The 17,352-nt window shown below is 35.7% G+C and overlaps 1 protein-coding gene across 1 annotated transcript in view; it reads left to right on the top strand.

Moving 5' to 3' along the window:
* LOC129443251 (nectin-4) overlaps positions 1 to 17,312 on the top strand; it is a 19,817-nt gene extending 2,505 nt beyond the window's left edge. Inside the window, exons 2-11 of the mRNA XM_073864443.1 lie at positions 798 to 992; positions 4,322 to 4,489; positions 5,708 to 5,986; positions 6,063 to 6,177; positions 12,153 to 12,304; positions 12,675 to 12,849; positions 12,944 to 13,019; positions 14,958 to 15,020; positions 15,114 to 15,296; positions 16,607 to 17,312. Of these exons, the coding sequence (XP_073720544.1) occupies positions 798 to 992; positions 4,322 to 4,489; positions 5,708 to 5,986; positions 6,063 to 6,177; positions 12,153 to 12,304; positions 12,675 to 12,849; positions 12,944 to 13,019; positions 14,958 to 15,020; positions 15,114 to 15,296; positions 16,607 to 16,915 (1,715 nt within the window). The 3' untranslated portion in view covers positions 16,916 to 17,312. The remainder of the gene's footprint in view (positions 1 to 797; positions 993 to 4,321; positions 4,490 to 5,707; positions 5,987 to 6,062; positions 6,178 to 12,152; positions 12,305 to 12,674; positions 12,850 to 12,943; positions 13,020 to 14,957; positions 15,021 to 15,113; positions 15,297 to 16,606) is intronic.
* Positions 17,313 to 17,352: the final 40 nt, after the last annotated feature.

Here is a 17,352-nt window from a genome sequence, read left to right as displayed (position 1 = left end):
GAGGTAAAACAAAGGGCACTGATGTATTTTAAGATATGAGTTTTGGACAGCTCTACATTTATTTTAGTCTAGGACTACTAGTCTAATCCCTGTCCGGGAATCCGCCTCTAAGCATTTAGGATGGTACACCTCTCAGAAAACATACAAATAAATATCATTTTAGATGTTTAATAACTATTTAGAGCATTGAGATCATTAGATGAGGGCTTAATGTACTTATTTTAATCAAAAACCTCAATTTTGAACAAAATCGACATTTATACTTTCTTGTACCTGTAGCTCAAAATTAGACAGAGAGCATTCTGACTCATTTTTCCAGCACGGGTCACATTTTTTTGAACTGCCTAAACAACAGAAGGGCAATTAATCTTTTTTTACAAATGGCTCAACCCTCGGCCAAATATTGAATGAGAATATTGAATGCATTTGCGTCAAAATAGCACAGCGTTCGATTGGCATGTGACCTTTGATGTCAACAACAAAACATACAGGAAGTGTTTTCTCCATGAATCTATTTATTAGTTGCATGTTATTATTTGTAAGTAGCATTGTTTCCTCTCGCTGTCAATCAGAATGAGTCATTCATTGTGATGTAGAGCACATTTGTGTTTCGGAGAACATGAGAACGATCCTCCTCATTTTCTGAATGTGTTGTGTTTGTAGAGCACGAACAAACACTTGTGATATGTCTGTTTAATATTAACTTAAGTCTCACAAACATTGACTCTGGTTGTCCTCGACTCTCACAGTGAACACAGTCAGTGTTACAGATCTGTTGTCTCTGTGTGTGTTTTCAGTGTGTGTAGATGGTGAGTTTATCGAACCTCCTTCTTCACTGGTCCTGCGGTCATTTATCGGCACACAGACCCGTCTGCCGTGCCGGTTTGCCGCACAAGAGGACGAGAGTGTGGTGCAGGTGACCTGGTACAGACAAAAACCTGGAGGTGAAAGAGAGCAGATCATTATTGGACATTTCACTGAGGGACCCGAAGGTGTGTGTGTGTGTGTGTGTGTGTCTCTTCAGTCCATTTTGGGTTCTCCATTGGCATTGTTTCTATCACAAACGACCTTTTGTGTTTCTTTTTGAAGCCAAACAAAGAACTTTTCAAGGTTAATTGTTTTCATAGCAATTAACCCCTTACAAACAGTGTCAACATTTACATCATATTTTTAAATGTACAAATGCTACCTTCACATGCTCTTGAAATTATCGTAAATACGAATTTAGTAGGTAAAAGTTGCACATGAATGCCCTCTGATAGCGTTTCTGGGATGTTTGGAAATAATTTTTATAACCTCAGAGTTCGTCAGATGGGCAGGTCTCAAACATTAAAAATGGCAAGAAGGATTTATGTTGTCCTAAACTGGTTGGCCTGTTTTAGCTGGTAGGTGTATATATTGTCCCAATCTTACAGAGTGTTAAAAGTAACACTGAAGCAAAGTTAAAGCTACAGTCTGTAACTTTATCCTCTTCATCACATGTCTGTTTGAAAACTAAAATTGCATTTTACATCTTACTTGTAGAGTTATTTTCTTAACTTTGGTTTAGATGTTGGATGTTCCATAAGGAGGCGGCTTCCTGGACAGGGATTAGACTAGTCCTAGCTGTCCAAACTGAAAACAACTTTCACTGACATATCTTAAAATACATCAGTGCCCTTTGTTTCGCCTGTAAATGCAGTCCTAGTCCTGGTTTAACCTAATCCCTGTAAAGGAAACCACTCCTTAAAGTCACCATTGTGGTGATCAGTGTTTGTTTTAGTTGAACTTCAGTGTTACTTTAAACACACTGTAAGATTGGAACAACATATACACCCAGCAGTATTCATTGAACTCTAGGGATTTTGCTGTGTGGTGTAGCTGGCTGGTTTTAGAGGGGTTTTGGCCACTTTTTTAGCTGGTTTAAGAAGTTTAAGAGTGAGGGTGAGCTGTTCTCACAATCTGACCAGCTAAAAAGTGGCCACACGTCCTCCATTCTTTCCATCAAGAAAGCATCTACACACAACACGCTCATAACCACTTACGACTTCTCATGAATTAACAAATTACAGATAACACAGGAAGGCAGTCGTGTTTTAGTGTAACCTGCAGATTGTATATAGGTAGACCAGAGTCTAAACCATGAAGTTACTGATAACATAATCCTTTGATGTTCTCGTGTCTCGTGATAAAATGATAAGAGATTTGATCACTTTCAGTGGAGTCTAATAGCATTACGGTCCTGGAAGTGTGATATTACAACAATGCTGTTTACGTGTGAACGCACAGAAGATCAAATGTTGTGCTGTTGCTGTTTGGTCAAAGAAGAAGCTGATAATTACACAAAATAAACACAACATTAAATACTTTTCTTTCTGTTTTTAACATATTTATTAGTTGATACTTTATGTATTTTATGCACACAACGTCATCATGGCCGTAGCCAGCTATGAGGTTACCAAGGTCCGGACCTCGGTAATTTTTTCATATTAAAAAAATAAAATTTGAAGTTCTCTGAATGACTAATTAGTTTTTCAAAACGAATCTGCATATATAATTAAGTTTGGACAGTTTACTGTATAGTTTAGTGTAAAATGACGAAGATTGGCTTAAGCTGCGATGGCGCGGGTACAGAATTTGCAGTGTTGCCAGATCCCATTGTTAAAAATCATCTTTAGACGATGTGTTTTAGCAACTAATGTGACACTTTGACATTATCTATAAAGTGATTGTTAGGTGTAGGTTAGTATTAACGATTTCTCTTTATTTCTGAAATACAAGGTTTGGACGAACTTTAGGCCAATTATTTTTGCTTTTTTTCGTACTAATATCTGGCAACATGAAAACTGAAAGTTATCAAATAAGACGCATCATGCAGCGCGAGCAGGTTATTGCTGATACTACATTCGGTATGATAAAAGCAGTAATCATCATAATTGTGTCTGTAAGAGTATCAACAGTATCAACAACACTATCGAAAAACAGTCCATCACCCAAAACAGAGAGTGTGTACCCAAAGTGTAAAACATTTGTAAGTTATGTAAAGTTATGCTACAAATATACATATTAAAAGTAAAGTTCTACTTGAGCAGTACTTCAGTTTACCTGAAAAAGTAAGAATACCAGTACCAACTAGATTTTTATTATAAATTAATGATGTCTCAAAATAACACTTAGATGTTCTTAACTTAATTTTAATTTTAATGTGATATATAAGCCACAAAATGAGTGCACGAAAATAGTACATTTACTAAGTGTACTTAAAAAGTGTATTTTATTAATGTGCAGTTTTTTCACCTGGGATAGCATTTGTTAACTCTTAACACCCCACCCTGGACCTCAGTAATTTTCAAACCATGGCTACGGCCATGAACGTCATTGAGTAACTCGTCCTGTGTCACTTGTGCTTCAAACTAACTGTGTGATAATTTTTTAAAAATTATGAGAAATGTGCTAAAGTCTAAAGGTATAAGACCTGAAAATCATAGATACTAGATGCCAGAAACAATTCAGCAACATCTAATAGTCGTCCTTACACAGCCCAGACGTCTAGGCTAAAGATGAGTGCACACCGCCAGTGACTAGTAACGCCGGAGCAATGCATCTCTGTCATTTTAATAGAAGCTTGCTGATTTCCGGCAACACACGAGACAGAAACCTTTGGCGACCGGAAGTGTGAGTGTCCAGCTACAGGACAAGGTTGAGAACAGTTCAACGGTTGGGTGCGACAATCAATGAGAGTGAAGCAGTGAAGTTCACTCCATTCTTCTTAAATCATTTACTGAGAGGACGGTTACTCATTTGTTTGTAGTTGTTTCTAGGAACCAGAATTAGGAACGCCTCCTAACGACCTGCCACACTCTCATTGGTAGTCGCTCCCAAAAGTCGCTTGTCATTTGCATAAGGTTGTTCTCAACTTTGTCGTTTAGCTGGACATGACCACTTCCTGTCGTCAAATGTCACTGTCTCTCGTGTTGTCGGAAGTCGCCAAGCTTCCATTGAAATGAACGAGGTTGCATCGCTCCATCATTACTAGTCGCTGGACGTGTGCACGCAGCATAAAACAAGGCAAACTTTGGCCTGTCAGTGAAAAATGATTAGCTGCTAACCATAGCCAATAAATGAAATGCTATAAATCAATAAATGAAAGCAAACATCTTGTAATCACTGTTGACTTTGCTTACATGATGAATTGGCAAAAAACAAATTCCAATTTATTTTGGCTAGAAGTTGCTCACTCATAACCTAGACGGTGAATTGAAGCCTATTGCTTGCTGGGAACCGGCGCTCTGTCTTGTAAAGATCTTCTTCCTGAAGCTGTATGTTTGTTTGTTTATTTCAGCGTCACCTGATTTTCTGAACCGTGTTCAGTTTGAGAGTCATAAGCCAACAGTTGACTCAACACTTTTGATTCTGGACACAAAGAAAGTCGATCAGGCTACATACACCTGTCACATCACCACATTCCCATCAGGAAACTTCGAAAGACAAATTGATGTCACAGTCTGGAGTAAGATCACAATTCATCTCTTAAAATTGCTGTGCTTTATGAACTCAACATGATTTTGCTTGTTAAAGGATTACTCCACTTTCATAAAAAATCCTGATAATTTATTCACCCCCATGTATTTCAAGTTGTTCTTGTCTTTCTTTCTTCAGTCGAGAAGGAAAACATTTCAGGATTTTTCTCCATATAGTGGACTTTAGTAGACCTCAACAGTTTACAGTTTTAATGCAGCTTTTAAGGACGCTAAACGATCCCAAATGTAGATTCTTAACGTTTCTAGGGTTAACCATCCTCATTTACCCCCCCCCCCCATTAAAAAAAAGTACTAGCCATGTGATGCACCAGTGTGACCTTATGTATTACGAAAGGTTGAAAGGTCAGGCGTTACATATGTGAAATGCACACATGCAGTCCATTTTAAACAATAAACTGACACAAAGACATTATTTGGTATCATTCCTCATACAACATCAATTTAATGGTCCTCTTTCTCCACACTTCTAAACACTGGGGTGGTAGTTTCACATACATCATGCATGACCCTTTGGCGTGATAACGTAATACGTAAGGTCACGCTGGTGCATCACGCGACTAGTGCAAGATGAGAAGTTGTTTGTTATAATGTACATATTATTTATTTGTTTTTTGGTTAAAATGAGGATGGTTTTGCTAGATAAGACCCTTATGTTTCAGTTGGGATGGTTTAGAGTCCTTTTGAAGCTGCATTAAAACTGTTAACTGTAGAGGTTCAATAAAGTCCACTATATGGAGAAAAATCCTGAACTTAATTTTAAAATAAAAAAAATTCTTGACTGAACAAAGAAAGACATAAACATCTTGGATGACATGCATGTGAGTAAATAGTGGGGTGGCAGTGGTTCTGTGGTTCATGTAGGATGTCTACAAATCAGAAGGTCGGTGGTTCAATCCCTGGCTCCACCTGACCAAGTGTCAAGGTGTCCTTGAGCAAAACACCTAACCCGTGTACAACAGTGGATGAATGTATGAGTAAATGTGAAGCAATATGTAAAGCACTATGGATGGCCACTGGTCTATGAAAGCACTATATAAATGGAGTTATTTAAAAAAAAAATTTTATGAAAGTGGAGTAATCCTTTAAACTGACTAAATTACATATTAATCTATCATTTACATTACAATACCTCTAAATGAGATCCACCCTTTGACTTGATAAAAGATACTAAAATTTAACTCCCACAGTTTTACCCATCTCCACGCTGGAGCCGGTGATCTTGCAGGAAGGCCAATCGTCTCGCATGGCTGCTTCCTGTCGTTCCGTTGGTTATCCACCTCCACGTCTCTCCTGGGACACGGACATTACCGGACAGTCTCAGAATCGAACTGGCGATAACGGCCTCGTGACTTCAGAATTCTCCCTTAATCCGGTTCGCAGCATGAATGGCCATCGCCTGGACTGTCTGGTGTGGCATCCGGCTTTAGACAAACCCCGGAGACTCCAAAACAACCTGATTGTACAATGTAAGTTCACATGGAAACTGGTTTATTGCCTTTTATTCACACTCTTGTTGATGTCATTTTGGGTTTTCTGTTGTAGATCCACCAGATGCAGAGATCCATGCCTTTGGTTCCTGGAGGTTTGGCAAAACAGGAGCAGAACTCCGATGTGCAGTTAAAGGAAACCCACCGCCTCACAACATCACCTGGAGCAGGTTTGACATTGGGTTTAATATTCAGCTTAAAGCCAACACCCTTAAAAGCTCTTCAAATAATTAATCACAAAGCCTATACACACCACTAAGGGTTCACATTGCCTCTTTTTTCTGACCCAGAGAACATCTGGGTGACATTTAAAACAACAAATCACAGTTTTCCCCTTTAAACCCCTTTGATGTTGGCTAATTACTCTGAAATCCATAGCTGTCATTTCACCATAACTGGGTGATTCTCACGAAAACTTGGTTTTAAAAATGTCAAGCATGAAAATGTAAAAATTGCTTAAATGTACTTTTTTCCCACCAGACATTGAAAAACAAAGTCTGGAGTAAATGGGAACATTAATTTAAAAACTTTTACTTATCATTTAACACTTTTTGTAACATAATTTAAAAAATTAGTCCTAAAAAATCTCATTACCGCAACAGTCAGAAAACATCAACACTGACATATTTTCAAAATGACATGACAAACCTGAAAGAACATAATTTGGAGATTCTGCACATGCATTTAAAATCAAAGTATTATGCTTCTATTAATTAAATTAACATTTAATAAGCATCTGTTGCGGTAATGATAATCAAAATGTCGTGTAAGCATTCTGACAAGACAATATTTCAAATTAAGTGTAAAAAAATGATCTTACCTGGTAGCCATCTTGAAGTAACTGGTCCATGTGCTTGGTCACTCAAAATCAAACTTTATTAAAATTCTGTATGTGTGCTTAAACTGTTCTCAAAAAGTGTTGCGGAGGATGAGAACATCAGGCATGGACACATCATTTTCCTAATTTTTCTTCATTATTATTATACATGAATATTCAGTAAATATTTTTTCTGTCATCTAAAGTAGTCTAGCAAAACATCCATTTATTTTTTTTTCATAATATTTTTGTGTTAATTTGATTAAATTACAACATAACGTATGTTCAAACACAGCCGGACACATTGCGGTAATGAGAATTTCAGCAGAAAATGAGATAAAATTTACAATTATAAATTCTTATGTTGAAATCACACATTGTGCAAGGTAGAACACAGTATTGTGTTAATTGTGATGCTTTTTAATGTTACTATATTACACATTTTAAAGCTAAAATCATTAGTGCTGTGGTGTTTCAATGGTTTCGTGAGAATCACCCAACTATAGACCCGACGCGTCTGGCTATGAGCGATTCACTTCTAGCCAAAATAAACTTAAATTTGGTTTTGTTTTGGCCAAAATAACATGTGAGATGTAGGCAAAGTCAACAGTGATGACATATGTTGGCTTTCATTTATTTTTTAGTTTAAATTTTCACTGACTGCCCGAATTTAGCCTATAGACGTCTGGACTAAATCTGGACAGCTTTTGACGTCTTTTTAATGCGAATTACTTGCTGGGTTGGAAATCTGGCAAGTGCTTCTTTAAACAATAACATTTCTGCAAACAGAAAACATCATGTTTCTGTCCACCCAAGTGTCAGTTAAGCCACAAGAAGTAAGATTTTTGTAATAAAATATCCCAAATCACTTGCACAGTGTAATATATATTTCATAGAGTTGTGTACTTACATTATCCCAAAAGTTCCCAAGGATTTGTAAATCCAGAGAAATTTTCAATCCATTCTCATGAAATGTGTATAAATAGCACGCAGCGTGAAAAGTCGTGCAATAGGCCTACATATAAGCCACATTCCAATTTTGCGTGCATATGATATGCTAGTCCTTCCTGTTCACTTAATACGGTGCATCTTTTTGTGTCATTTTATGTATTTGTTTTTTGGCGTATGTATTGCACAACTTTTCACACTGCCTGCTATTTATACGCAATTCATGAGAATGAGCTGGAAATGTTAGTATTAAATAATGTCTTGTCCCTTGTCTACCTTGTAATTGTCACGCTTAACATCTGCGCTATCATCAATTTCCGGTTGTCGAAACGTTGGCAACACGAATGCGTTGTACAGCATCTAACATGCAGTTGTTGTGCCTTGCAGCTTATTCATTATGATGGTATAAAATAATGTAATTAAACGTACAGGTAATAAAACATTAATTCATTATCTAATTCATGTACATGATAAGAGAATTCCACACGTTTTATCCCATCGTTCAACTGTCCTTTATAACGTCATTAAACTTCGCCTTTGTTATTGTGTAATTATGGAAGCCCATTTCCGCCACATAAGAAAAAAATCATGCTCTGATAAATCATAATTATGACCTTAAAAGTCATAATTTCGACTTTTAAAGTCATAATTATGAGAAAAAAGTCATAATTATGAGATAAAAAGTCGAAATTATGACTTTAAAAGTCATAATTATGAGATTAAAAGTCATAATTATGAGATGATAAAAAGTCAAAATTATGAGATAAAAAGTTATAATTATGACTTTTTATCTCATAATTATGACTTTTAAAGTCATAATTTCGAATTTTTATCTCATAATTATGACTTTTAAAGTCATAATTTCGATTTTTAATCTCATAATTTCGACTTTTTTATCTCATAATTATGACTTTAAAAGTCGAAATTATGACTTTTAAAGTCATAATTATGAGATAAAAAGTCTTATAATTTCGACTTTTTATCTCATAATTTCGACTTTTTATCTCATAATTACGACCTTAAAAGTCATAATTTATACTTTTTATCTCATAATTATGACTTTAAAAGTCATAATTTCGACTTTTAAAGTCATAATTATGATTCATCAGAGCATGATTTTTTTTCTTATGTGGCGGAAATGGGCTGACCTCTAGTGGTGAAAATCCTTCATATTGTGCCTTTAAGAAAAAGCCTGCTAAATATTGAAAATAAAATATGTTAGACCACAAATCTGGCAACCGAATGGAGTGACTGATGCTCAGTTAAGCAGTCTGATAAAGGTCCGTGCACACCGTCTCTGTCCAATCAGATCTTATGATTTGTTTTTGTAGTTTTAGTGTGAGATTTTCATCAGACACTACAGCTGTTTATCAGAAGACTCCTGCACACCTGCTGTTGTTGGTCTCAGGAGAGTTTATATGAATGTTTACAGAAAAGAGTGGTGACATAAATATCACATCCTTTTAATCCTTACATCCATCCGCACCCTGTCTCTTTCTGTAATTTAACTTGAACACAAAGAGCTCTGAACTGCAGCAGTGCTACATATTCACTCGCTCCTTTCAGGAGAAAATAAAAGGCCCAGTGTCACGTTGCAACCCGAGAGTATCGAGCCAGCAGGAGGGTTTTCTCAGAAAAAAAACTGAAATGAAAAGAGAGTAAAGCAGCAGGATGCTAAGTGATGAGGGTGCGGTGTATCCAGACGCTTCATAAGCCTTAAATAACAACTGTGTCCTGTAATCATTGTTTAACTGATACTGAAACACAGCCTTTACTTTTCATTCAAGACGCTGATATTATAGCTCTAGTGTGTGTTATTAACGTTGTGTGCATCGCCCTGTCAGTGATGAGACTTCAGTTTTACAAAGTTATACAATCAGAATTTGATTGGAAAAAGTTACATTTAGTTTATCTTTTGCGGTCTCTGATTACAGATGTTTTATAATGTTAACACATTTGTATGTTAGTGTTTGTATACTGTAAGCTGAAATATGCTCAGGTGATACTGTTTTAGTTTTTTAGGTGAATTTTACAACAGTCTGTAATGTTCACATGATACTCAGATGATAATTACAGAGACAAAGAGAGTTAAAGTTACAAACCTGAGAACCTTTAATGTGATGATTTGTGTTGCTACAACCATCAGAACCCAGTGTGCGTGTGTGTGTGCGCATGCGTGTGTGTGTCTCCTTTTATCTCTCTACACTGTTAAAAGTATTTTGTGTTGCTGCTGTTTCATCTTAATTTTTTCTTAAGTTGACACAACTACTTTCTAAATTTGTTCATTCAGCTTAAACTCTTAAGGTTTTATTGTCTCATCTGCACAGAAAATGTTTTGCATCAAAAAAATCTTTAATTTAAATTAAAACATTTTGGGTAATAGTTCAAGTCTATATTTTATAACTTGAGCAAATAATAAATTAACAACTTGCCCTAAACAATATTTTCAACATTTCTGAAAACCTGGTGAAATGTATATTTTTTGTTGTTTAAAGAAAGTCCATTAAATGTAATTCTAGTCTAGTTTTTCAACGTTTTAAGAACCTTTGTTGTTTGTGTGAATGTTAGAGGAATGTTACATTTTATTATTTTCAAACATTATTTCTAAATGTTATGTAACGTTTTGCTGTAGAAAACAATCTTCACTTATTAAGATTAGATGTTGGTTTTGTTTCATTTAAAGTAACCATTATGGTGATCAGTGTTTGTTTTAGTTGGACTCTTGACTCTGATCTGGCTAGCTTATCCTGTGGCTGCTCCAACTAATTATTTAAAATACATTTGTTGTGGTAAAATGATGCCAATAATGTAATAATCACAGTATTCGTCTTAAAGGGGATATATTATAAAAATCATTAAAATCAATTTCTATGTTTAACTGCTATAATTGGGTCCTCAGTGCTGGTATCAACCTAAAAAATGTGAAAAAGTTCAATCCAGTAACTTAGTTTTGGTAAACCATTCTCTGTAATCATGTGAAAAATAGTTATTTCTTGAAATCTGGCTCCCCTTGTGATGTCAGAAGGGGATCCTATTATAATAAAACCTCCCCTTAATCTTCACTATCCAACCACAGCACTGCCATTTAGTGCAGAGATCAGCTCATTTGCATTGTAAAGGACAATAAATTATCTATGGGATGTTTTGAGCTAAAACTTTACATATGTACTCTGGAGACACCAAAGATTTATTTGACATCTTTAAAAAGTCTTGTGAAATGTCCCCTTTAAGAGCATTCACTGTTTGATCAGCCAAAAGCATATTTTTCTGTGAATAATGTGATAATACAGAAGGAGATCCAGCACTCTCATAGCAGTTTATTCTGATAGATTTGAAGACACAAAAAACATTGTACCATTTAGACACACAAACATCAGAGTATGAATCTCAACAAGGGTGACAAAGAAATGTAAAGCTTCATGTTGCAATGCATGTTGCGTATCAACAAATTACAATTCGCATCCAGGACTCCCAGCATGCAATGCGGTGTAAATAAATTCACCTTTTTACTATTACTCTCTGTCATCAATGTTAAGATTGTTATTCTGATTCTTGATGTTTGTGTGTCTAAATGGCACAATGGTTCCTTTTTATGTGCAAATTGTCATAAAATCTGTCAGAATTATGAACTGCTATGAGAGTGCTGGATCTCCTACTGCAATATTACATCATAAACAGACTGACTAGATGATGATCTTAAGCCTCAGATACTAAACACCACTATGATTATTACATTATTGGCTGCTTTTTATAATAACAAATATGCTTTAAACAATAAGTTGTAGCAGCCACAGAATAAACTAGCAAACTCAGAGTCAGGAGTCCAACTAAAACAAACACTGATCAGCATAATGATGACTTTAACCCTGGAGAACCCAAGAAAATTTTGGGTAGCAGCAATTAACAGCGGCCAAATTTGACCTTGTGGGTTCTCCAAGGTTAAATGAAACAAATCATCAACATCTAAACCTAATAAGTTAATTGTGTTTTCTACAGCAACATTTTACAGAACATTCAGAAATAATGTTTTATAACAGTTGTAAAATAATAAAATTAGTGCACTTAAAATACATCAATTAATGTAAGATGATAAAATACCTTTAATACTTCTTCTCTATAGTTGTGTTTGAGATCACATGCTGTTTCATCCAACCTAATATCATTATAAACTGTAATACAAATCTCTGTAGTTTTAATGTTTTATTATAACAGCATTGTTGTTTCAATCATAACAACATGTTTGGCATGCACACATGAAGAGAAAACTTAACATGCTGATGTCAATACACTGTAAAAATAACACAAGCTAAAATGTTTTTGTAAAAATAGCCAAAATATATAGCCAAATCCACTAAACTCACTTCTGTCTTTGTGCTTTAGGAAAGGAGATCATTTACCCGACAGTGTGTTAGTTCAGGGTGACAAACTCATCTTCAGTCGTCCTCTAAACATGACAGATAAAGGCGTTTACGTGTGTCAGACGGCAAACACTGTTGGGAGTATTAAATCTGAGTATAAAGTGGAGATTGAAGGTAAGTGTTCAACTTTATAAAAAGAATATTGAAAAAGATCCAAGAGTTTGTGATTACACTGACTGACTGAATATTTCATTTATATTTCCATATTTTATCTTTAAGGTTTTAATGAGTGATTATTTCAGTGTTTAGAAAAACATTTCAGTCTTTGTTTCGATCTGTCATCATTTTCTCTGAATGTTTGTTTAAATCTCTTCCGAATGACTTCTTCAGTATCCGTGTAAATCATAATCATAATCTAACAGTGACTCACAAGTTAGCTGGAATTTCTCTGGCATTTCACCTCCCATATTTATTTACTCAACATTCTCGGTTCTGCGTGCGTAAATCTGATCGTATAACTTTGTTGTGTTTTGTTTGTTTCTAGAAAATACAGAAGGAATTATCGAGCTTATCAAGGCGCATTCAGAGACCATGCTGATCGTTTTAGGAGCATCTGCTGCTGGAAGTCTGGTGGTCATTATGGTGATCATTCTCATTTACGTCAACTGTCACCTTAAACATAAAAACAGAAATCTGAAGCGAGCCCTCAGTGTCCAAACGTGAGTTTATGATTTTTAATACAAAGTAATTCCTCACAAAAGTCAAATCTTTTAAAACCCAGCGTAACTCTGAATGTCATGTCCTTCACATCAGAGAGCAGATGGTCAGTCTCTCACGTCAGGCGTCTATGAGGCGACTCGGCTCCATCACTTCTGATCCCAGGATACCGGTACAGCATCAAAAACACACACATACAGTAAACACATTGTGCTTAAAGGCTGATTTGTACTTCTACGTCAGACCTACGCCATAGCCTGGCACACACATCTCCAAAAATGGGACAACGTGTCAATTCTATGTGCAAACACTGTGATAAAAAAATCTGTGTCGCATTTTCACTTGCAACAGTAAAAACAAAGATGGACCAACTTAAGGAGCTATCCCATATGGCAAAAAATATACATTTTTTCAAACATAATTTTAAATATATTTCAAAATATACAAAAAAATGGTTAAATAATATATTTACTGAAATATATTTTGAAATATGTTTAAAAAAATGTATTTTTTACTGATATATTTTTTGGCCATTTTTGTATATTTTGAAATTTATTTTAAAAATAAATATATTTTAAAGCATTTATATTCACATTGCATTGGAAAAAAACTGTTTGTGTTACAAACCTGTAAACATAACAGGTTTAATTTTTTTTTTAATTAAATATTTTTAATATATAACTGCAAATATACTTATACTTTTATATTTCATACATACTTAAAAATGTTATACTTACATTTTTTACTAAATTTTTTTTATTTTGGCCAGGAAATATATTTATAAAAAATGTTGCCCCTGTAATACATTTTGAAATATACGTTAATATGTCAAGGTGAAAGCTAAATATATTTTCAAATTCAAAAATATCTTTGATTAAGCTGTACTTTCTATGAAATGTATTTCGCATATATTTGAAACATATTTTTGGCCATCAAAATACTTTTTTTGCTGTATGGGATATCTAACAGCTCAAGCTGCAACAAAGGCGCTGTCTATTTACCTGCATGACTGCCGAAGCTTCTCAAACATCAGCCTTAAATTGCGCGTGCTCGCTTAGCCTACAAGTGCATAGTTGCACTGCTGCAGGCTTCACACACTTTATCCAGAAGTCCTTGCGAAGAGCAATCAGACAAATCAGACAATAGATGGAAGGAGTTTACACTGATGGGCACCTTCTCTTCCTATTTCCGGCGTGAAACTTGAGTCTGTCCCAAAATACAACTCCTGTGCACCCTTGTGGACTCGTGTCAAGGGTCCCTAAAGGTCTGTAATCGTGAGATTTTTGCCCAAACATTGTGAGATGTCAAGGAAACTTTAAATTTTAAGTGATTAAATGGATATGACATATTTTGGTAGTAAAATGGAAAGTGTTGCTCATTTCATTGATGCAAACATTGTTATGCATTTTGTAAAACATCTGCAACTGCTTTTATCACATAATTATTTGTGTGGTTTATTCAGGGACTACTGGAAAAACAATAAGCTTTAATAAAGCTGCATGCACAAACTGAAGAGTTTTTTTACAGATGCAAAGAATTCTGCTTCTGAAAGTTTCAGATAACTGTAGATAATAATCTTTAAGTTCAGCAAATCTTCATTTCAGATTGTTTATGTGTTCATGTAAGAAAAACTTTAAAATATGTATAATCGAATACGTTTTGGTGCAAATTGTTGCCACTACCTTGATTGACATTTCTACACTTGCTAAGGGTGTACCTTTCGGTGAATTATCCTACATGCACGCTCACTAGAACACTTGGGCCAAATACAAGAAAACAAGCTGCTGCTTCTTCACCTTTTGGCTTGATATACCACGCCCGGGACACTGCCTACTAGTGGTCTATATTTGTAATTGCACATCGATCCAAATAACGATGCAGAAGTATAAATGAAAAGATGTGTAGGCTACTGTGTAGTTCTGATGTAGAAGTATAAATCAGTCTTTGTTTAAGTGCTCATACAGTGTTTTTACACAGCAGTTAGTGAGTGAGAAATGTTTGTTTTGACAAGTCACCTGACCTGACAAGATCTGTGGTCCTCAGTCTTTTTATCAATTCACTGTTAGTCTTGTCAATGTAAGTGATTTATCAACTTTTGTGCTGTTTTCAGCCTGAAGAAAACTCATTCACTCACATGAATAGAAGCATGGGGAAAAGTCTTTTATCAATGGAGGTGAGATACTGTGAAGTGTGTGTGCGTATTTTGTATTTTGTGTGTGACCAGAGTAAAGCCTGTTTCTCACGCTGTCTGTCTGTCTGTCCACAGGATTACTCTATAATAGGTGATCAGAGAAGTCGACAGGGTGACTATGACTATCTTGGGCGTCCTGCGATCTATACAGCATTCGAGCCGGAACGAGCCAGTAGGAAGCTTAGAGAGAGAGACGAAGAGATAAAGGAACGACAAAGAAGAGTCGCGTCTTATGTGAAGTCCAGTGATGCATCTCTGGTGAGAATCTTTAGACATCTGGTGCCTCATTTATAAAGTGTGCGTACACAAAAATCAAAATTTAAAGTCCAAATTTATAAAAACGGTCTTTGATGTGGAAAAGTGCTTAGCTTCTGAGCAGTTGTACGCAACTTTTGCAGATTGTTTTTGGAAATATTAGTCTTTCTTGCTGCTTGTAAAGGATTGGAACATTGACAGGTGCTTGTTGTATGTAATTAATTAGGCATCATTTAAATGCAGAGATTTGAAACTATTTAACTGCGCACAATTTCAAGGTTTTTAATTTTACATGCGCACGTTTTCTGTGCGCCCGTTCGTTTTAGGAATCGCATGTACGCACTTTTGAGAAATGAACGTGAGATCAAATTTGATCCGGTTTTTAAGAAGCATTTTATAAATGAGGCCCGATTGTACTAACATGTCATTGGTTAAAGTCAGTATAACAAAATGAACCCAATTTACTTTTTTAACTCTTGTAAATTCCTGGTCTAGTGTTAAAGGGATCATAGCAGGAAATCTGACTTTTTCCATGTTTAAGTGCTATAATTGGGTCCCCAGTGCTTCTATCAACCTAGAAAATGTGAAAAAGATCAACCCAGTAACTTAGTTTTGGTAAATCAATCTCTGCAAGTTTGTGAAAAAATAGCCCATTCAGATTTCGCCTGTTTTGTGACCTATGTAATAATCGAGTCTAATTACAATAATACCGCCCCTTTAATCTGCACTTTTTGACCACGACACTCCCATTTAGTGCAGGGAAAAAGAGAAAAAAATAAAGCACAATTAAGTTTCAATTTCAACAAACCACAATTATGGTGATCAGTGTTTGCATTTCATCAGCTCATTTGCATTTACATTTTGCTCACACCTACAATGTGGCAATTTTAACATGCTATGATAAATTATTTGTGGGGTATTTTAAGCTAAAACGTCACACATATGCACTCTGAGGACACCAAAGACTTATTTTACATTTTAAAAAAATTTCATGATATGACCCCTTTAAAATTTTGGCTTAAAAAGTGTGGCTTATCCTGATTTCTGCTATAGCGGCCCCTGCAGGAACAGTGAGGAAATGACGTTAGACTAAGAAAAATATGACTCTGTGTTAAAGTCATGTTTTCTACATAAAATCATCCCACATAATGCAAAGAACATTCTGTGAATATATATATATATATACCCTTGATATATTTAATATATTGACTGAGTAAGATGAAGTCAAAGATTGAAATGAAACTTGTGACACACACTTTAGGAAACTTGATGTTTAAACTCGAATTGAGATTTTGTTATTTATTGTGTTTCAGGATTCAGGTCTTCACAGGGACCACAGTTCTCCTCCATCCATGAGCACCGGTCCGGCCGCAGACACGGGTGCAGACAGCTGGAATCGTGGTTCTCGCAGAGAGATTCACAGACAGGAACCTGATGAGAGAGACACGGAAATGCAGACGGACAGAATTCCAGAAGGAGAGGAGGAAACCTCTGCTATAAACTCTTACCAGATATCTGAGGCCATGAACAACTTTCGTTACAGTAACGGTGGACTCACCCCGAAAGCAAGCGCTAACGGCATCATATTACACCCGCGAGGACGTCAATCTGAAGTCATCTGATAAACGACAACATTCCTAAACGATACCACGTAACAGCAGAAAGTTTGAGACTTGTCATTTGTTGCGTGTGGTTCGTAGTGACAGACTGTTAAAGGAATCATTCTGTCAACTTCATACTAAACACAAATGATGTTTTATAAGGGATGTGATGGGACAGTGAAGGATTTCCCATGAATAGCACAAACACACGTCAGCTTCAAAGAGAATCATCTCTGCTGATTCAAACACTGACACTCCAGTGAATCCACTGAACCCTGTCTGTGTATAATATTGTTGAATATAATAGTTACCTGGTTAAGACACGGTCTACCTCTGTACTTAACACAACACTGTGCCAAGACAACAACAAAAATAGAGAAGAAAGTAATTTTTGGACATTAAAATAGTTTGTAGTGCGTCTTCAACAATAAGTGAGCCATTAATTGCACAGACAGCTA

Source organism: Misgurnus anguillicaudatus, unplaced genomic scaffold (genome assembly GCF_027580225.2).
Source record: "Misgurnus anguillicaudatus unplaced genomic scaffold, ASM2758022v2 HiC_scaffold_26, whole genome shotgun sequence".
Classification (NCBI taxonomy): Eukaryota; Metazoa; Chordata; class Actinopteri; order Cypriniformes; family Cobitidae; genus Misgurnus; species Misgurnus anguillicaudatus.
The sequence above is the reverse complement of the archived record's forward strand: the minus strand, read 5'-3'. Positions and strand labels throughout refer to the sequence as shown.